The following is a 21,508-nucleotide window of genomic DNA, read 5'->3' as shown; positions in this document are numbered from 1 at the left end:
ATAACCCCACCCCTCGTCTGCAAAATCTCTTCCCGACGTCCGAGTCATATTTGTAGGCTTTCTTGACAACCAACCACCCTTCTAAATGCTTTGCGATTTCATCTCCATGTACCCCATCTTAGCCAAATCCATTGACTTTTGACATTTTGACACCAATCCTCAAATGAGAGCAGACCCACGTTAATATAAGATTCTGTAATAACATACAAATAGTCAACAAACCTTAAGACAATCTCTATACCATTCCTTTTTGTCCCCGTAATTTCCAACCCTGGAAACCCCAGCGTAATGCACATACAGGCTATTTGATGGCCTTATGGAAGAGGTTCAGGGAATTTTACTTGGTGTGGGCCATAGTATTTCAATGCTGCACTTATTATAAAAAATGGAGGTTCCCTCACTCTGCCCCACGTACCAGATTTGATAAGCCCTTGAACCAACCAAAAAGGATTTTAAATCTATATTATTTTTGGCTCTGTTTTAAAGACTAAGAAGCAAAACACGCTTTTGCTTCCGCCAGGACCGCCGACCCAGTTCATGAAACAAACTGGAGGGAAAACTAGTAAAGGCCTCTCCTCCCCTCAGCCCCATAAATTTAATCACTCGCTCCATAGACCTGACTGAGATTTAAGCGACGCTCCCACGTGATCTGTTCTAACTCGTCATAGGGACACGTGGTTCTAGATACTTCGTCCCCTCCCCCTCAGGGGTGGATTGTTGACAACGCCGCCGGCAGTCACGTGATCTTACGTCATCCCACCTCCTTTCCCTGAAATCTCTGGCCCCGGATGCGTCTCTCTGTCCCCACCCGGTCGAGTTTAAACTACTGAAAGGGGGAGACACAGGATGGCGTTTCGCTTTCGGGGTCTCTTAATCCACAATCTCCAGACTGAGAACAGAGAACATTACCTTATCGATTAGATCAGGAAGCCAAAATGGATAGAACCCTGCTCAGAAGCTCCCACAACGAGCTCTCAAACGCCCCGTGCCCTTCTCCCGCACCCCTCACTCTGTGGTACTGGCGGAGGGCGGAGGGATCTGGAGGCGGCGGAGGGAGACGTCATTGCAGGGTTGTTTGTGCAGCCTCGGCGGCGGCGGTGACCCACAGTGATTCGGCCGCCGCGCCGGGGGGTGGGGGGGCTGCGCGGGACTCTTTTCTTTCAGACTGACCGCGGGGCAGCTGGGGAGCATGTCGACTCCGGCCCGGAGGAGGCTCATGCGGGATTTCAAGCGGTAAGGGCCCTCACCTTCGCCTTGATGACGGCTCCTCCCCATAGCTGTGGGGCTGCAGGGCGGGGATCCGGGACACCTTCCTCTCAGAACGCTAAGAGGGCCGACTATGGGCCCAGCGGTACCGACGGAAGCCCAGTCTTAGCCCCCGTTCGCACTCCCTCATCCTTGATTGCTCACTCTTCCGACGTAAGAAATTTCGATACCCCCTCCCCCAAAAGTAAAAAGATGGCCATGGTCTGTCCTAGGATTTTCCGCTGCCCATTTGGGTCAGCTGCCCGACGTTTGGCCCTAGAGCTCAAGCCTCATCCCTCCAACCCTGCGCCCTGTCGTGCCCGGTCCCTGTCCCCCAAAAGCAAACCCTTGCAGAATCTTTTTCTCTGCTTGCTGCACCAGTTTTGCTGGATGGTCCTGCGGTCTTCGCTGAGGGGCAGGGTTGAGGCGAAAAGCGCCCCCCCCCCCTTTCTCATTCTTTCTGCAGCGAGGGTGGGGTCTGCAGCGCGAGGTCCGGAGGTGGTTAACCCATCTTCCGAAACCTGACTCTCCCTCGCCCGCCCGAAAGGACCTTGAGAACTGGCTTAGAGACCTGGGATTCGGGCTGGCAGCCCGGGCTGCCAGTGCCTTTTGGAACTCAGCTCTGTGGCCTGGTGTCTAAAGCCCTATCTATAGCCTCCGAAGTCTGGAAAAATTCCTTCCTTGAGACTGGCGCTAACCTGATACTCCCTCGGCCCCTTTTTGTAAAATAGGGTTTTGTTAGGAGGTGTTCGGGTTAGTGAGGAGGAAGTGACTTTTTCAGTTGTTTACCTATGATTGAATACTTGGAGGTACCGGGGGTGGGGGGGAGATGAGAAAACTTAGCATTACGATCCACTGCACATTTTTAAGTGTTTTTTTTTCCCCCCTGGGGACATCTGCGCTGATAGAGACAAAATATCTAGTATAAAAACTTAGGTTACCTGCTCGGGAAGTAACCTTTCAACTTCGCCATTATAAAGCCATAGGTGAGGCATTTGGAAGCCATTGTTTTGGGCTTTGGGCGGTTTATTATTGAATATATTCGTAATGTAGCCGTTTACCTTTGGTGGGCGAGACGAAGCATAATTCTTTAAAGGCTTCTGGTCATCGTGGCTTAATGTGTTTGAGGTTGAATGAAAAGAACTATTTTTATGTAGCCTAATTTCAAAATATCCTATGATAGTCACTACATATAGATATCTTTGTATAAAATGTGTCGTTTATTTTTCTTTTGAAATGGTAGTCTTCACAAGGAGATGCTCTGTTTGGTGCAAAAGTTGTCTGCTAAAGGTTAAAATCAAATTTCACGTTAGCTCCGATGAGTGAAAGCCAAATAATAAAACTTCCAGTTTGCGTCCATTGTTACTCTGGTTTCTTACTGCCCATCTCTGTTAAATTCTGAGTTGAACACATGGCACCTTTGGTGGTTTTCCAAAGGTCTTCAGGTTATGAGAATTTGATTATGACAATGTTGGAAGGTAGCTTTGTATCGAGTCTCCTGATAGGAGAGGTAGATTGAGCTGTAGCGCAGATCTTTAAAGGGACTGATGAAAAAAACATAACTGAGGCTTGATTATTTTAAAAGCTACTGCTAATTGAAGCAAATAGGATAAAACTCTCCTGCCTAAAACTAGTTTGCTAATTAAATCCAATATAAGTGTTTTTAGTCATTTAGTGTTTGCCTTGAGGGTCCTTTGGGGGGGTGGCCATGTTGCACAGGTGGCTGTCCTTTGGACTCACACAGACCGTCTTTGCATGTTTGCAGCAGCAAAAAAGATGGTCTGTGAAAATATTTTTTGCATTTCAGGCTTTTAATTTTTGTCGTTGATGGCAGTCTGTACGCATCACTTCTTGAAGATACATCTTAACCTTCATATTCAGAGTGATGACTCCAAAGCTCTTTGGAATTTTAGACAATTTGGAGAGGTATTTAATAAGTATATACGTGGTTGATTTTTTTTCTTAAGTTGTATGGTTTATTCCACCTCAGCACAAGAACAAGGAAACGATTTAGTTTGTGTGAAAGTAGGTAGAATAGCCCATAAGGGTTCTCTTTGGCCTTTGTAGTGACCTTAATGTTCAACTTTGAAAATTACTGCTCTGGATTTCTAGATTGCAAGAGGACCCACCTGTGGGTGTCAGTGGCGCACCGTCTGAAAACAACATTATGCAGTGGAATGCAGTTATATTTGGGTGAGTATAACAAATGATAGGTATAGTGATACTTTAAGAAAAGTGAATGTATTCACTGGGCAAAGAGGCTGAAGTGGAATTGGGGGCTCGTACAGAAACTGCAAAATAAATTTTGAAAAAATTCTGCGAAGTGTTTTTGTTGTTAACTAAAATTGATTTGTGTTGGTGTTACTGCCTATGATTTTGTAATCACTTTGGGTTTTACCTGATTAAAAATTTCATTTGAAACTAAACAAGAAAAGGTAAATTATTTTGTACAAAATAAAATGTACTAAGCAAATGTTTATGCTTGCATTCTTTTGGAACTGTAAAAAAACTAAGAATAAAAAATAGTCAGCTTCCAGTGTGGCAAGAATTAACGAAAAATGTTAAACACATTATATATATTGCGTATATATCGTGTGTGTGTATATATATATGTATATGTTTTTTTTTTTTTTTTTAAGAGAGATGGGTTGGGGGTGGAAGCAGAGGGGCAGAGAGAGAGAGAATCTCAAGCAGGCTCCACAGTCAGTGTCAAGCCCAACATGGAGTACAGTCTCACAACCCAAAGATCATGACCTGAGCCCAAATCAAGAGTTGGCTCCTTAACAAACTGAGCCACCTAGGTGCCCCACATATATGCTGCTTGATTTAAAATTTCCTTAAGCCTTTTCTTCTGTTTTTCTGGACTTGATCTTTTTTTCCCCACACTTTTTAAAACTAGGATTTTGCAGTAAAACTTTTAAGGAGCACCTTCATAAACAGAATTCTGAGTTGCCATTGAATTAGTTATGAGTCTGTGTTAAATACTAGTGAAAAAATTAGTGTAGTTTATTCTAAAGAGATTATATTAAATTCAGGCTAACATGCTTTGAGATCTTGAATGTGCCTTGCAAGAAATAATTAAACTTGATGGTGCTGCTTAGGAAAGATGAAATTGGGATATGGAGACAGGGAAAAGATTTGAGCAAAAGAAAGTGGTTTTCTTGGTTACATCAATTCTGTCCAGATGTTTTGAACAAGAGCTGTTGCTCTGTTGGGAAGCAGGACACTTTGGTTTGGTGTTACAATTATCTTTGAAGGCTATTTCCATCTTATTGATGTAAATTGAAAATATGTTTTTTTTTTCTCTTAATATACATTTACAAAATGACTGGTTGGTATTTATGAACTGAATTGTTGGTGTACTAAAATTATGAGCTTTTGCGGGGGGTTGGTTTTTTTCTAAAACCCCCCTAAAATGAAAACTTAGAAAATAGTTACTTTATGCCTACATCTAGAAAATAGTTACTTTATGCCTACATCTATAAAAATCTAGGGCTAAGATGATACTAAACAATATCTTTAAAACTCCACAAATCATTAAAATAAGCCCCTCATTCTCTGTTTGAGTTTATCCTTTCCACTCTTAAAAATCAGGAAAATGGGCACCTGGATGGCTCAGTTGGTTGGGCAGCCGATTCTTGATCTCAGTTCAGCTCTTGGATCTCACGGTCTTAGTGTTGGGCCCCATGTTGGGCTCTGCACTGCGCCTGGAGCCTACTTAAAAAAAAAAAAAAAAATGAGGAAAAGGCAGAATGAAACATTTTTTAATCAGAAATCTTCTTGTTTTCAGACCAGAAGGGACACCCTTTGAAGATGGTAAGTCATTCTCAATTATGTTTTCTGTAGTATTAGGCCATTGCTTTTAAATAGGAAATTGTAACACACCAACATATCTAACTTAAAACTATTTTCTATTGTTATTAGGTCAAATTAAAACTAAATAATGCTACTGAGAATTTATAGTTCACAAAGGACTTTCTTTCCACATCAGCTAGACCACCTCCATTGCCAGTTCTTTGTGTTACTTTGGTATTTGGTTGTAGAACTGTAGGCCTAGATGGTAGGATAAAGGAGGGTAATCATGCTTTTTTAACATTGTTATCTACGTTGGTAAGTTGTTGAGCTGAAATTGTTCTTAAACATACATAGGTGGGGCATCTGGTTGGCTCAGTCTGTAGAGCATGTGACTCTCGATCTCAGGGTTGTAAGGCCAAGGCCCACATTGGGTGCAGAGATTACTTAAAAGTAAAAAAATTTAAAAATCTCAAAAAAAACCCAAAAAGCCACATAATGTAGCTGCCTGTAGCTGCACAAACAGCTAACTCCTGGTACCTATAAGTAGTTGGCATCTGTGTAATCTTTTGCCTCTTAAATTTAGTTTTTTCACCAAGAGCCAGGAAAATGGAAAACTGGTTCTGATACATGTTTATAATTGAGCTTTTCTTATTGATTTTAGGAAGGTTCTTAGATTTTCTCTAATTATAGCATAGATTTTTAAGAATTATTGAACAGGTTTTTAATTATCAAAATGGCTCCAGAATTAACCCATGGTAGATATTTACACAAAGATACTGATTGTACTGTTTTTAAGGAAATAATTTGAATGCCTAATAGGGGAAAAAATGGTTAAGTAAATTTTTTTTTTTTTTAAGATTTTATTTATTTATTTGACAGAGAGAGACAGCCAGCAAAAGAGGGAACACAAGCAGGGGGAGTGGGAGAGGAAGAAGCAGGCTCCCAGCGGAGGAGCCCGATGTGGGGCTCGATCCCAGAACACCGGGATCACGCCCTGAGCTGAAGGCAGACGCTTAACAACTGAGCCACCCAGGCGCCCCCCTTTTTTTTTTAAGTAAATTTATGATTTATCTAGATTGTGGAATATCATGTACTTGTTAAGTAGATCTGGACATAAGTCTCAAGAGACAAAGTTTCAGAATGATACATGTTGTATTACATTTTTACCAAATACATGTATGCAGGTGTGTGTATTAAAGGGTTATGTTTCCCACTGTTCAGAGTGGTTACCGCTAAGGTGGGGGAAAGGAATGGAAGAGAAGTACTTAAGGACTTCAGCTTTTTGCACTATACCAGGGGTTCTTGGGTGGTCCATGAGCCCCCTCTTCAAATCCCTAAGACTGTTCCATGGATTCTTTGTAATAAAAACTGTCTTGGGATGCCTGGGTGGTTCAGTTGGTTAAGCATCTGCTTTCGGCTTAGGTTATGATCCCAGGGTCCTGGGATCAAGTCCCACAAGGGGCTTCTTGCTCAGTGGGGAGCCTGCTTCTCCCTCTGCCTTCTGCTCTCCCTGCTTGAATGCATGCGCACGCGCTCTCTCTCTCTGACAAATAAATAAGATCTTTAAAAAAATAAAAAATAAAACTGTCTTTATACCAATACTAAGACATTTGCCCTTTTTACTCTATCAGCATTTGCACTGGTGGTACAAAAACATTAGTGGCTGAAACTGGACCTAGGCAGTTTAGTATCCTGGCACAAATCAACACAGTGGCTCTAAACTGTACTATAGTCATTGTACTCTTTACATTTTATTTATTTATGTATACATTTAGAAATTAAATTTTTTTAAGATTTTTTTTTTAAAGCAATCTCTACGTCCAATGTGTGGGGCTCAAACCCACAACCCTGGGGTCAAGAGCCTAACACTCCACCAACTGAGCCAGCCAGGGCCCCTTTTCTTAGCATTTTAAAAGCTGCCAATTTCACTTAAAAATTTTTTGTCTTGATGGCAAAAAAAAAAAAGGTCTTGATGAAAAAGTAGATATTATTATTATAATTACTGAATTCTGACCCTTAAGTATACATTTTTAAAATACTCTATGTGATTAAGTGGAAAGTATGCATAAAACACTTCTCGTGATGATTTTCTGGAGGAAAAGCACTTCTGCAGTTGTTTGAGTTGCAACTTAAACTTTTTTTCATGAAACATTTTTACTTGAATGAATGAGAGATAAACTGTGATAGTTTAGCTTTGACTGTTTGACAGACATACTCAAAAGTGACATAAGTGAGCTGTTAGATCAAGGAAAGTAACTGACAGTATTGTTGCTACTGATAAAATAATGGTTTCCCAGTACTTTAAGACTTCTCTGATAACATCAGTAGGTGGTATTACCTAATTGTGATTTGTTTTTGGTTAGTATATAATGAAATGTGACAACATTTACAAGAATTATCATTCGTTGAACCAATGTTTTCTGAACGACCAGTGTATAATATGGAAAATTAGGGATGGATAAAACATTTATGAAGCGTATAACTGATTTTAGTGTAACCGATGCAAATAGTATGTATGATTTCAGATTCTCCATTGCAACTAACCCTTAAAAACCTACCACTTCCTTAGTGTAGTAATCAAAAAAGAATATCTACAGTTATCTGAAAAAACTGTGAAAATATTCTTTTTTCACTTACATATTTTTGTGGGACTTTGTTTTCTTCCTGTACCTCATCCCAGAACAGCATATTGCAGCGGATCAAATGCAGAAGCAGCTGAGAGAATCTAGCTGTCTTCTGTTAAGCCAGTCATTAAAGAGATTTGCAAAAACGTAAAACAGTGCTAAGCTTCTCACTAACTTTTAGGGAAATATATTACTTTTCATCAGATGTTACTTAAGTTAACATGTAGTGAGTTTACAGTAATTAATGAATTTTTTAAAATTTTCTGGGTTGGGGCACCTGGCTGGCTCACTCGGTAGAGCGTGTGACTCTTGATCTCAGGGTCATGAGTTAGAGCCTCACATTGAGCATAGAAGTTACTTTAAAAAAAAAAATTCATGAGTTAAATACTCTCTAAGAAATACCGACAGTTAAATTCAGTGGTGTGGCGGAGGCAGTTTGTACTGATTCATGAGAACAGATTGTTAAAAATTGGGGGGAATTTTTGCAAGCTAGTTATTAAAGAGCCAATATTTAAAAATGAAATTATTTTTCATTTTTGGTGGAAATCTATAAAACGGTATGTTGTCACCTCTTTCCCAGCTTCACATTCAGTTGACTTCCGTTTGGAAACTTGGCCGTGATTGGGAATAAGAGTATAAAGGGGCCCATAAAGTGGGCAGAAAAAAACTTTAAAATTACTGTTCATATTTGTGTAGGCTGAAATTTTTACAGTGTACATTTTTTTAAATTAAAGCAAATTAAAATGCACACTTTCAAAATACATAATTAAATATAAGACTATCTTCACTATTTAACTGTACATTTCATAACACCTCTGTGTATTTAGAATATGAAATAGATACCATGTTTGATTTTGCTTGTATCTTTGGCTTCCCTAATCCCAAATTTCCAACCAGCAAAAAAATGTAAAAAGGCAGAGGTTGTATACCAAACATAAGATAAAATATCAATAAATAGAAGAAAGGATTGCATTGATGAAATCAGGGAAGAACCTTCTAGAGACATCTGGAATGGTTTAAACTTTTATTGACTTCATTAGGAGTAAGTCTCCATTTACTGAGTATGTCTAAGTGGTTGTAGTTAGAATACCTCTCCAACCTTCAGGTGGATTTCCTCAAAATAAAAGAACTGTGGATAGTTAATAAACAGAATAGAAGTCTAGAAAGACGTACAAAACCAGTAATAATGGTTATTTCTGCAAAATAGATTTAGAATTAGAGTTGAGAGTTTTACTTTGTACACTGTGAACAGATTGACTTTGCTAGAAATGCATAATTTTTTTAAAAGCCTGTGTCTGTACTGACCATAAAATACTGCTCTACAAGAGTGTACCACTTTGGTCTATAACCAGCAGTAGGCAGTTACACTAACGCTTACTGGTTCTTGGCGTATTTAAGTGAAAGGATTTGTATGGGGACAGAAGAGACCTTTCAGATTAATGTCGATACCTCCAATCTAAGTCCTTTGTCATGTGGTAGTTAGCCCCTCTCAAAATCCTTTGGCATAACCCCTCCTAAGCTATAATAAACTAGCTGTAGTTCCCCAAATGTGCATTTTAAATTTCAGTAGCTGGGGCCAAATTGCCTTCCAAAAGTATGGCAGTTTAACATTCCTACCAGTAGCACATGAAAGTGTGTGTTCCCAAGTGCTTGCCAGTGCTGCGTGTTACCAGTCTAACGCGAAACAAAGTATATTTAATGTGTTTTATGTGCTAAGCCAAAATTGACGTTACTTTTTTGTGTGGTTGTGCAAAAACCAGTATGTGTTGGGAATTCATTGATGAAGAGGTTAAAAAGTAATGCTTGTCTTTACCATAAATATTTTGGTTTGTTTTCTATCTAGGTACTTTTAAACTAGTAATAGAATTTTCTGAAGAGTATCCAAATAAGCCACCAACTGTTAGGTTTTTATCCAAAATGTTTCATCCAAATGGTAAGTAACATTTTATTAAACTTCATAAATGGTGGGGGGAAAAGAGTTCTTTCGTTCCTTTTGGGCCTTGCCCCATAATTCTCACTGCTACAGGCCACTTCTGGATGTTGCTTCCGTGTCAGTATTAGCTACGTTTTTTTGTAGCCTGGAATCTTAAGAAGGTTCCAAATGTCAGGTAAAGTTGTTTTGTCTTAATACATTTGATTTTAAAATAATACCTATTTATATGTAGAAACATGAAGGATACCAAAAAGAATTTGTTGCTTAAAAGTTAATTTTTAAAAAATACAAATAGGGTTCCTGGGTGGCTCAGTCGGTTGAGTGTCTGCCTTTGGCTCAGGTCATGATCCCGCAGTCCTGGGATCCAGTCCTGCATCGGGCTCCCCACTCAGTGGGGAGTGTACTTCTCCCTTTACCCTTCCCCCCCTGCTCGTGATCTCTCTCTCTAATAAATAAGTAAAATCTTTAAAAGTAATAAGAATAAATAAATAAAAATACAAATAAATGCTTGTACAAAATTGAGATCATATTGTATGTAGTTAAGTAATTTTTTTATATATACTATGAACATCTTATTAAATATTTTTTGCATCATTCTTAATTGCTGCATAATGTCCTATGAAGTTACCATAATTAATCTGTGTCCAGTTGTTGGTGATTTTCAGGGTTTTTTTAAGATTTTAAGAGAGAGTGCAAGTGCGGGGGTGGGGTGGGGGGTGCAATGGGAGAGAGAAAGAGAATCTTAAGCAGGCTCCACGTTCTAGGCGGAGCCTGCCACAGAGTTCCATCTCATGACCCTGAGATCAAGAACTGAGCCAAAATCAAAATTCGATTGCTTAACCAACTGAGCCACCCAGGCGCCCCAAGTTGTTTGTAATTTTAAACAGCACTTTGAACATTCTTGAAAATCTTCCCAAATACCCATGAATATTATTATAGAATAAGTTTTTAGAAGTGAGATTACTGGGTCAAAGGTTTGTATGTTTTCAAGGCTTTTTTAAGTATAGTTTTCCATTTTTTCTCTCGTTCCTATTTTCATTTGGAGAAAATTATTTATTTATTTATTTATTTATTTATTTATTTATTTAAACATTTTATTTATTTATGTGACACACAGAGCACAAGCAGGGGCAGTGGCAGGCAGAGGGAGAAGCAGGCTCTCCAAGGAGCAGGGAGCCCGATGTGGGTCTCAGTCCCAGGACCCTTTCATGACCTGAGTCGAAGGCAGATGCTTAATCAACTGAGCCACCCAGGTGCCCCTGGAGAAATTTATTTTATTCCTATTTTCCATAAATGATTTCTGAGTGACTCTTTGTAATTAAATTTGCTCTTCTAGGACTTCCTGTTTACTCTTAATATGTATATATTCCTGGATTATAAATTATGAAAGACTTATTTTCCAAAATATTTAAGCTTTCCTTTTCGTAACCTTTGCTTATTTAAACATGGTCTTCCCAATCAGTTAACTTACTTTCAGAAGGAGTCACTTAATATTTATTCTACTTTAGTTTAATCTGATTTAAACTTGTTATTGAATTGACCCCCAGTGTAGTAAGAAGGCTCTGTAAATGAAGGTGGGAAAGACTGTACAGTGTGCGGGGGTTCTGTGTATGTAGGTGTAGTATTTTCATCCTTGGGGAAACAGTGTTTTAGACCGTTTCTCATTTTTTCATATTAATAACAGTGGTTTCCCTTTTTTCTTTTATCAGTACATTTTTATTTCTGGTCTAGTTTTTAAACATCTTTACTTGAAATATAATTCACATATTATGCTGTTCATTCGTTTAAATTATACAGTTCAGGGGTTTTTAGTACACTGAGTTGTGCAACCATCACCATATCAATTTTAGAACATTTTTATCTCTCCCCAAAAAATACCATGACAGTTGGCATCACTCCCCTTCTCCCAGCAACCTAGTAGGCTATAAATGAAATCCTATAATACATGTGGTCTTTTGTGACTGACTTCTTTCAGCTAGCATAGGGTTCATCCATGTTATAACTGTATTCCTTTTCCTTTTATTGCTGAGTGAGATTTCATTGTATGGATATATATACTGTATTTTGTTCATCCATTTGTCAGTTGATGGGTGCTTGATTTCTTTTTTCTTTTTTTTTTTTTTTTTTTAAGATTTTATTTATTTATTTGACAGAGAGAGAGACAGCCAGCGAGAGAGGGAACACAAGCAGGGGGAGTGGGAGAGGAAGAACCAGGCTCCCAGCGGAGGAGCCCGATATGGGGCTCGATCCCAGCTCTGGGATCACGCCCTGAGCCAAGGGCAGACGCTTAACTAGTGAGCCACCCAGGTGCCCCGGGTGCTTGATTTCTAGTTTACTTTTGGATTACTTCTTGGGAATAGTTACTGGTTCAGAACTTAAAAAATCATTTTGTACTTTAATGGGTTTTGCAGAGGTGATGATTGTTCTTTAGACTTGCCAAGTTTGATGTTCCTGTGGGATAGATAGTAAGCCGTTCACCAGGCTGCTTTAAAGCAGAGAGTTAAATCTAGTCTAAAGCTAGTAAGTGTAAGTAGCAAGCCCATGGATGGTCATTGAGGCCATGAGAGTGAATAACATCACCCAGAGTTGCCAGAAGGAAGAGGATGGAGGATAGAGAGAGCCCTGAGAAATGACAGTATTTAAGTATAATTTGCCTCCTCTCCCCCAAAAAGCCTTGCTTATTCCTGTCTTTATGTAGGGTGATGGGGCTTGCTCCATGAAGCTTTCCAAAGTTTGACAGTATCTATAACATTTAAGTGCATTTATCCTTTGTCAACACAGCTGTTCTACTTCTGGAAAATTGTCATGTAGACATAGATTCTCACAAGTGGGTAAAAATCTATGTTCATTGTATTTTCAAGTAATCAGTTCAAGAGGAAGAAAAAAACCTCCCAAATGTTAAAGACTTAAAAGATATTAATCACTAGATATTTATTTTATGTTTTATTTATGAAAGGAATGCATGTTCATTGCAAAAACAAATCATAAAATACAAGAATCCTGTTATTTACAGAGAGCCATTACTTATATTTTGGCATTTAGTCTTACAAATGTTTTTTTAACTACACATACTTCAAATGAAAATAGTTACACTTCAAATGAATATATTTAAATATTTTGTAAAAAATGACATTATCCTCTAAAAATCAAAAACTTATTAAGGTGTTCTACATTGTGGGTATCTTCCTATATCAATTAACAGAGGATAGATGTGTATCATTTCTCTTGGCCGCACTGGTATTGGTTATATGAATGTACTGTTATTTAGCCAGTCACCTCTTTATGGGCCACAAGGTAGTTTCTAATTTTACATGCTTATAAACAGTATTATAGTGAACTTCCTATAAATAAAACTTCAGGTGTCCACATTTATTTCTTTAGGAATAATTTCTGGGGGAGTAATTATGATGTCAAAAAATAAGTATTTTTGAGGGCGCCTGGATGGCTCAGTTGTTAGGCGTCTGCCTTCGGCTCAGGTCACCATCCCAGGGTCCTGGGATTGAGCCCTGCATCCGGCTCCCTGCTCAGGAGGAAGCCTGCTTCTCCCTCTCCCACTCCCCCTGCTTGTGTTCCCTTTCTCACTGTGTCTGTCAAATAAATAAAATCTTAAAAAAAAAAAAAAAGTATTTTTTTAAGAGCTTTATTTAAGGAGTTTAGAAATAGAGGATTTAAACAGATGGGCTATAAGGTGGGTGTTGAAAAAATTTAACTCTGACAAAGCTTCCTGATGAAGAGGTGCAAAATAAGAGACCTTAGTTTTGACACTGGTTTTCCTGTGAGACAAGAGGGCTTTTGGTAATTGATGTTCAGAACTTCTGACTAGGCCAAGCATTCTGTTTGTGGTAAAGATTTCTCTTTTAACCGTTAAAATATGATAAAATTAATAGGTAACCAATTTTAGTGTTGTCTTTGCAGTGTATGCTGATGGTAGCATATGTTTAGATATCCTTCAGAATCGATGGAGTCCAACATATGATGTATCTTCTATCTTAACATCAATTCAGGTAAGTGTGTTAAGTTAGGTTGCATCATGATTTTTTAAGGTTCTGTGGGATATAGTCAGCTCTTTTAGGAGCAGTAACAGGTAACCAATGGCATAGCCTGGATGATAACATGCCATGATTTTCAGACAACTGGTCTGCTTTTTTGTTAGTGACCACATTGGATCAAACCCACAGTCCTGATCTTGTGTAAATAAAGTGTTCTCACAGGTCAAGTATTATTTATGCCCATGAAGCATAGCCAGAGGATGTGGAAAAGGAAAATGCTTCTTGGAAATAGAGAAAGATGATTGTTAGAAAAACCGTAGGTACCTCAGGAAACTGCCAAGTGCAGAGAACCATTAAGTATGTGACCCTATCCAAGAAATCCTATTTAAAAAAAAGATCATGTAACCATTTGCCAAAACACTCTGGCAGATTATTTCAGAGTTGACCTTGAATGACAGTTTTGGAGAGAGGTGGAGTGAGGGATGTTTTAGTTCATGTGGATGTGAGAGGAGCAGAAGTAAAATTTTGCTTTGTGACCTTTTTTTAAAGCTTCTCCTATCACATTTCTGCTTTAATTCAGGTCATTTTATAGACATTGTTTTCAACTTCCCTATTTCATTCCCTTGCTGCTAGTTGTATATGTTTTCTTGATAAAAGGAAACAAGATTCACTATCCAACTTACTGTCAGACATTTGCAAAGTAACCACAAAAGCAGAGTTTAACTTTGGAAAATGTTAGCTGCTAAGCTATTTCTAGGTATTGTATATTAACCAAATCAAGCTGTTTATTTCCTGGCTAATGTTTCAGTATGTTGAAGAATATCTTTCCCAGTTTCTTTGAAATTAGAGGTGTTAAGACATGAATGGCGTAGAGGTCTGCCATTTCTTTACTGAGTAATTTGCTCTTTTGTACAAACTCAGTGCTCCATATCTGACCCATGTTAATGCAAAGAGTAATTCTCTACAAATCCTTTTTCTTTTCTCTTTCCTTCCAGTCTCTGCTGGATGAACCGAATCCAAACAGTCCAGCCAATAGCCAGGCAGCACAGCTTTATCAGGAAAACAAACGAGAATATGAGAAAAGAGTTTCGGCCATTGTTGAACAAAGCTGGAATGATTCATAATAGACAACTGGTCTGTTAATTTTTTTCATCATTGTGTATAATTTACCTCTCAGTAGAAAGGCTAACAAATTTTAAGTGCCACAGGTTTTAAGGATTCTGCAGAAAAAAAAAAAGTCCTTCAGTTTAGAACCTACAAAAGCTTGTGTATCTTGATTAATGTACTTTTTATTGCATGGTGTGAACTAAGTTATTGCTTACATAAATTTGTAATATATCCTGTTTGTATTTTTTTCCAAGTGTATAATGTTGGTGTGGAGTTTTCATGACAGAATAATACACATTTTGTAAATCTGTACTTTTTTCAAATATTGAATGCCTTATTTTTGAATTCTTTAGATTTTTAAATTGGAGAAAAGCACTTAAAGTTTTTTATATATGAATATTACATGTAAAGCTGTTAAAATACATAACTTCAGTGCAAGAGACTTTGTCACTTATTTCCTTATCTGTGTAGGAGGGGTTAATAAGTCTCTAGCTCTCCATCAATTGATAGCTTCATTTCCAATTTCAAAAGAACAGATTTATATTTTATCAAGAAATTCTTCAAATTTGATTCTAACCACCAATTATAATTTCAGAATTTATTTTAAGTGTTTAAAACTATATCCGTTTCACTCGAGCAATTATAGACATAACTGGTTTGATTCTGTCCAACTCTGTATTTAGGCCACTTGTTACTGTTTCTTCATGCACTACTTTCTGTTAAACTGTACCTTTTGCAATTTCACAGTTTGTACCTCTACCATGAGGAATTGGCACCTCTACTGGGAGCAGAGAGCTAATGCAACTTATTTGCTGCTTGATAGCACTTTGAAAGATTTTTGATAATGAAGAAAGTAAAACCGTAAACATTTACCAAAATCCATGCCCCACTATTAACACTGAGTAAGAATTTGTTGCATTGGTTTAACAAGGCAGGTATTTGGAAGGAATCTTGGTGTAACTTAAAATATTGAAAACTGCCTTTTAATGCAATTGCATATCTGTTTATTCTGGAAAAATGTTTTAATACCAGGGCCTGCTGAGTTGCTTTCTCTTGTGGAGATTTTTTTTTTTTAATCTCCTAAGTTGTATAAAAGTTGTACTGCATCTTAGTTTACTGGATAAATTTAAAACACAGTATTGTAGAAAGCTAATACAAAGCTATCCTATGCCTTCAAATAGTACAGAAAATGGAAAATATACAAGTAAATTCTGTTGAACCACCTGTGTAGTCTTTCTAGTAGTTAAAACAGCTATTTGAGTAACCCCAGTAGTTTCTTGTTCTATTCTTACTAGCTTAGTAAGCTAACAGTTTCTCTATTGGAAGACTAGGATCGCAGTGTCTACAGCTTCTATTTTTTAAGCCAAGTTTAATATTGGAACAATAAGTGCTGATGTTTCCCTTTAAAAGTTATTACTTGGCAAAATTTTCGGTAAGTGTATGATCTTAGGAAGCTTTTCATACAAATAAGAGTCCACTCACTGGAATTAATGGCCAAAAAGATGCTTACGGATACTTTTTGGTCATAGTAAATAAGATGCTTTTCATATTCAGCTCTTGAGACAAAGTGTAGCTTCTGTAGACATTTACTCCAATGACATTTACTCCAGTGAGTAACTCTTAAATATACACTAGGTATGAGAGTCTCCCCTCTTATTTCATTAAATGCTATTTGGTTCCTGCTTCAAAATCTTTTTTTATCCTAATCGGTTTTCCTTTCCCTATTTAAAAGTGAAATATCTCAAGTATTGATAATTATAAGGGGGTCACATCTCACTTTGTAGGGAGTCTCTGAGCTCTAAGTCCTAAATTCAGTACATGCATAAAACTCATACCTCATCCATATTCCCATTGGAGAAAATTCTTAGGAATATTCCTCTCCCAATTACTCCTCTGTTTTTTTCTTCAGTCTTGGAACAGATTCCTATTTCTTTGGTTGAGTACTAGATGTAAACCTTCAATTTACAAGGTTATTAGCATACAAAAGATGTTTACTTTTAAACTAGGTAAATTTTATTAATGTGTGGTATAGCAGGAGGCTAGAACTAAGTCATTTATTTTGGTATGAAGTTGGATTCATGCTAAAGTTTAAATACATTTGTGATGCACTTCCTCTGTAACAGTATTTCTGACATAGAATGCTCCATGTGCATGGCACTATGTGAAGCACTTTGACACATAGGACACATTTCTGACTCACAGTAATCCCGTGAGGGTAGGTACCATTATATTACAGATGAGGAATCTCCAGGTACACAGAGATTAAGTAAGTGATTTGTTGAAGTTCAGTGAGCTGGCAGGTGATAGAGCTGGGATTTGTACCTGGGCAATCTGGTCTTTTAGCCAAGAAGTAGACTATCCCTCAAGAGATATTAAGGTATTGAGTTCAGTTTTAGAAAATCTGTTTAAATACATCCCTCTCATTTTTAAAAATACTTGAGTTGATTTAGACTTGTGTACAGGCTGGTATCCAGTGAAGAAGTTTTCTTAACCACCATTTTCTACGTCTTTTTTTTTTTTTTGATATAGGAACACCTTCTGGTTTCTGATAGAAAGGACTATGACCTATGACTTACTTATAGACCAAATTTCTTTCCCCTTCATGGAAATATACTTAAGTCAGTACCCCCCACACCCCCCAATAAAAGTTCCGTGAATAACTTCTGAAACTGATCTAAAAATTCTTACTCCTGTAGGTAGGTGGAAGGTAGTGGAAAAGAAATCTATTAAAGGTGCCTTATTTAGTAACTGTATTTTGTGCGCAGTAAACAAAGTACCCCTCTACTTAATTGATCGTTTAGTACTCTTTAAGAAAGAACCGTAGGGCTCATAAATACAATTCAGAGTTACATCCAAGGTATTTGGAGCTCTCAATTCTTCCAGGTTTTAAGAGATAGGGATCAACTTTTTAGGTCTTGGTGGTATTTATTACAATTCCTTTCCTACTGCATTTCATAATGCAGAGTCCCAGAGGAATCTCAGTTATGTGGGGATTATTATGTAAATAGAAAAGTCAGTAGTTGCAAAGCTATTAAAGGTAGATAAAATTGTCCATAGGGCGAGGGCCTTGTGCCAAGATGGTAGCTCTGTTACTTCAGTTCCCATCTAGTTAGAAAAAAACAACTGCTGTCAGATAGGAATAAAGATTAAAGTAGTTTTCTTTAGTTACTCAAGTATATGACATGGAGGAGAGACTAGAAACAAGGTTTTATTGAGTTTACTTTTTTCTCTGTCCTTTGAAAAAGAATATACAAATGTGTGTGCCATTCCTCTTTCAGTAATTTCTCCACCTCCCTCCACCCTCAACTGCATTGGTTTAAAACAATTTTGTTAATAACGTCTTGAGGTTTATACATTTCCTATTCATAGCATGGGCTAGGGCTTTTTTTTAGTTGGGCCCGAAAGACAAATGAGCTGTGCCTTTTGCAAACCTTTTTGAGTATATGACTCATCTCAAGCTCAGCGTTAGCTCCTTACTGGTCGAAATCAAGAAACCTGAAAGGAAAGGCTCCTAGCTTCCTCTTTGGCATACGGAGGATTCAGACTTGGGTGAAAAGCCCACATGGACTGAATTTCAGGAACTGCCATTGAGTTGAGTGGTAAAGCTTGGCCACATGATGCTTTTGTTTATCAGTCAACTGTAGAATATTATGAGAAGACTCTAGAGAGTGTATTCTGCTGATAGCAAATAACCTTTAGCTGGTTAGAGAGGTCTTTATTTGGGGACGGTCTTGGTTTACAAGTATGATGCTTCTGCAGTCTTTTGGGAGGAGGTTAGCTATCTAAACTCTTACCTGGAAGACTGGGATCCTTAAAGCCACTGGGTTGGCTACTTATCTAGAGGGAATCAGAGCCTATGAAAGGATCTCCTCAGGTTCCATCAACCTGTCATTCTTCCTGGAATGCAGAGGGGTTCTGTGGTGTCTTGAAGGCTGCCAAAATGCAAACATAAAGAGCACTTAAGGCAGACCTCATAATGCTCCTTCCTGTCTGAAGCCCGAGGTGTAAGTTGCCCTTTCCCTTCCCCCTTTACAAACAAGGCCTTTTGCCAAGAATAGCACAGCCCACCAACTGAATTGGACCGGCTGCACTCCTGAATAAGAGAATGTCAAATGCAGAGAGGTTTTCGTTTTACAGAACTGAGCTGGGAGATTTATGTTACTGTGGCGGTATGAGTACAAAGACCACGAGGAACTGGAAGCTTCTTGTCCTGGTAACATCCTGAGCAGAGCATAGGAAAAGAAATCAGATTCCAGCCCATGGTAACTTTGGCCAAAGGCTTGGAACATCACCTCCTCAGAAAAGCTGGATTAGTAATCCCTGCTGTGTTTTAGTGGGCTGTGGTTGTAGACCTGTACCTGCACAAGCATTCAAGGCTGTGGTTTCAGGTCCAGACTTCCCAGAACAACAGTTGGAAGGCTGCCTTTTGAATGAAGACGATGTCAATACCAGGGGTGGGTACAAGGGATCTTCTGCAAGCCCACAAGATGAGTGAGGGCAATACTGGGGGCCTGATGATGGTGAGGTTGATGAACCCATCTGTTCAGGGAGAAAGTTCCCCTCCCTGGCTTTTGTTAGCCCTTACACATTGGTTCGACGGGCTGCATATTCTTGTGCACTGAACAGCTTGAAAACAGCACAATCCCCATGGCACCTTCTCAAGACCAAGTCTGACAGATCAGGCTGTAAGAGCAACAATACAACTACAGTTCAAAAAGACTGGAATGTAACTAGGAACCTCCTTTCCAGACAGCCTCTGGCAATACATGCACAGGCCTGGGCAGGAGGCCAGTAGGACAGCAGAAGACTCCAGGGTCCAAGCTCCAAATCCTCTGGAGACACTGATTAGCAGGTTTCTGGTTTTTGTTATTATAAAAGTAGAACGTAGTCATACATAATTTGGTAAACGCAAAGGTAGAAGGAAGCATGAGTCATTGTCTCCCTACCTGAGAAGTTGAAAACAAGTGGTTTCAGGGGAAGTGGGACTGTAGGTAATGGACCAAGCCCAACAATTCCCAGTCAGCTGGGGCCCACAGTTCAAACCAAGTGTAAGGTCTCATCGGTTTACAGGGTGACTCAGGCAAACCCGCCACGCCAGTGCTAGGGCAAAGGCCATGTTCATGGAGAGAGGAGCATATCCACAGCCTTCGCAAGCCCCAGACCCTAGATACAGGTGGTACAGGGGTTCCAAGGCACCTAGTGTTAGGGGAGGACTGCAGTGGACCTATAAGCTCTGGCCACCTGCTGACCCCCACGCCCCCATCCTGGAGGTTTTGCTTCTACCTCCCTCTCGGACTGCCAGGCATTTGATTAAGGCTGCATTGCTCAGTGCCTGCTGCCATTCATTTTGTCAGCATAGCTACTGAGTACTTAATGGGTGCCAACTCACATGTTTCGCCCTACTCCACAACTGCAACTGATGTGGTCTGCCCTTCTGCAGCGCTGGGGATGGAGCCTGGTCTTGTGGGGGTCCCTGTGGGTGGTCATTTTTCTTTTGTGTAAGTTTAAGTTAGTTGAAACATTTTGTTTTCCCAGCTTGGCCTCAAAGGGAGAGTAGGGTAGGAATGAAGCAGGGAGAGCTCACTAAATGCCAGGTACTTAAAGAGAAATTTTTCTACTAAATCCTCCAATAAAGATCAAAGTAAGAATCATCCCCCACTTCGAAGATCCCTACACCGAGGTGAAGTAAATCAGGAGGAACGAATTACATGCCAGTTCACATCTAGGTTCAATTAAATATTCTTAATATGAGAAAATACCAAAGAGAAAAGAAAATGCAGCTCCAGCAGTGAGATTTTGGTGCTAGGATTCACAGCAAAGCAAGGGCTTTAGTCAATAGGCCCAAACAGTTCAAGGTTAACCTCCTTACTGTTAATTGCCCTTTCACTAAACCAGGGGAAGATGAAGACCTGCCTCAAGATGCCCTAGCAGCATTTCTCCCAGGCACGTAGGTTGGAAGACCATAATCAAGGCTATTTTGGAGTCGTTTGCCTAATTTTCCTGGGCTGGGAAAGAAGGATGGGACCACCTGCGTTATTTCTGAAGAGCTGTCCTTGCCTGACAGCACTGTCAAGGAAAGAAGCTCTGGTTCACATGTCCATGCCTAGGATATGTTAAGAATTATAGCTCTAATGGGAACCTAATAGTCTCAATTTTTACTCTTCTTTTTTGATTCCGAAGGCAATCTGTTCGGTTGGTGTATTCTTGTTACCCCCACTTCCTCAGCTGGTCCTTGTCTGTGGGCAAGGCTTCAGGCCCACCTTCCTCCCTGAGAAGACCACATATGCAAAGGACTCTGCCCCTAATGCCGGCATTGTGAGAAACTAAACCTAAATGAGAAAGGCAGCCAACATACTGCCACCCCTAGACCTGGGAGTCCTAACTTGGAAGGAACAGAGTAAACTTTGGGGAAGAAACAAAACCTCATCTGGCTTGCTTTTCACTTAAATAAATGAATAATTAGGCTCTTTTGCTTGCTCTTTATTTTAATGAAAAGCCCAGAAAGATTCTTTTTCTTCCCAAAGGAGTTTATATATATATGTGTGTATATATATATGTGTGTGTGTGTATATGTATATATATATATACATATACCTTTTTATATATTATATATGTAATACATATTTTTGTAACTTTTTTTATACATATAAATATATAATCTCCATGAGGGCAGACTTTTTTTTTTAGTGTGCATTCAGTATTCGTTAAAGGAAGAAATTTCCAAATGACCACAATCTTTAAATTCTAAAACTCTTGCCTCTTAAGATTTGTGTTTAGTCTTACTCCTACAGAATCAAAAGGTGTCCCTTAACTAG

At 38.9% G+C, this 21,508-nt stretch overlaps 1 protein-coding gene and 1 long non-coding RNA gene across 3 annotated transcripts; one reads left to right on the top strand and one right to left on the bottom strand.

Annotated features, from left to right (window-relative positions):
• The first annotated feature begins 1,045 nt into the window (after positions 1-1,045).
• On the top strand, positions 1,046-15,005 carry UBE2B (ubiquitin conjugating enzyme E2 B). The gene is made up of 6 exons (XM_008691602.2): positions 1,046-1,233; positions 3,358-3,438; positions 5,036-5,061; positions 9,508-9,597; positions 13,513-13,601; positions 14,582-15,005. Exons 1-6 carry the CDS (start codon positions 1,190-1,192, stop codon positions 14,708-14,710), a joined length of 459 nt encoding a protein of 152 aa, XP_008689824.1. The 5' UTR covers positions 1,046-1,189; the 3' UTR covers positions 14,711-15,005.
• On the bottom strand, positions 3,884-21,233 carry LOC121100752. 2 transcript variants are annotated; one of them, XR_005832529.1, is made up of 2 exons: positions 18,488-21,233; positions 3,884-4,959 (listed from the first exon to the last, which is right to left on the bottom strand). It is a non-coding gene; the product is annotated as an uncharacterized LOC121100752 (long non-coding RNA). The 2 variants fall into 2 exon arrangements; XR_005832528.1 differs by lacking the exon at positions 3,884-4,959 and adding an exon at positions 14,889-17,798.
• Between the last annotated feature and the right edge of the window lie 275 nt (positions 21,234-21,508).

The sequence above is a fragment of the Ursus maritimus genome, unplaced genomic scaffold, assembly GCF_017311325.1.
Source record: "Ursus maritimus isolate PB19 unplaced genomic scaffold, ASM1731132v1 scaffold_5, whole genome shotgun sequence".
In the NCBI taxonomy this organism is placed as follows: domain Eukaryota; kingdom Metazoa; phylum Chordata; class Mammalia; order Carnivora; family Ursidae; genus Ursus; species Ursus maritimus.
This window is presented reverse-complemented; position numbering and strand designations above follow the sequence as displayed.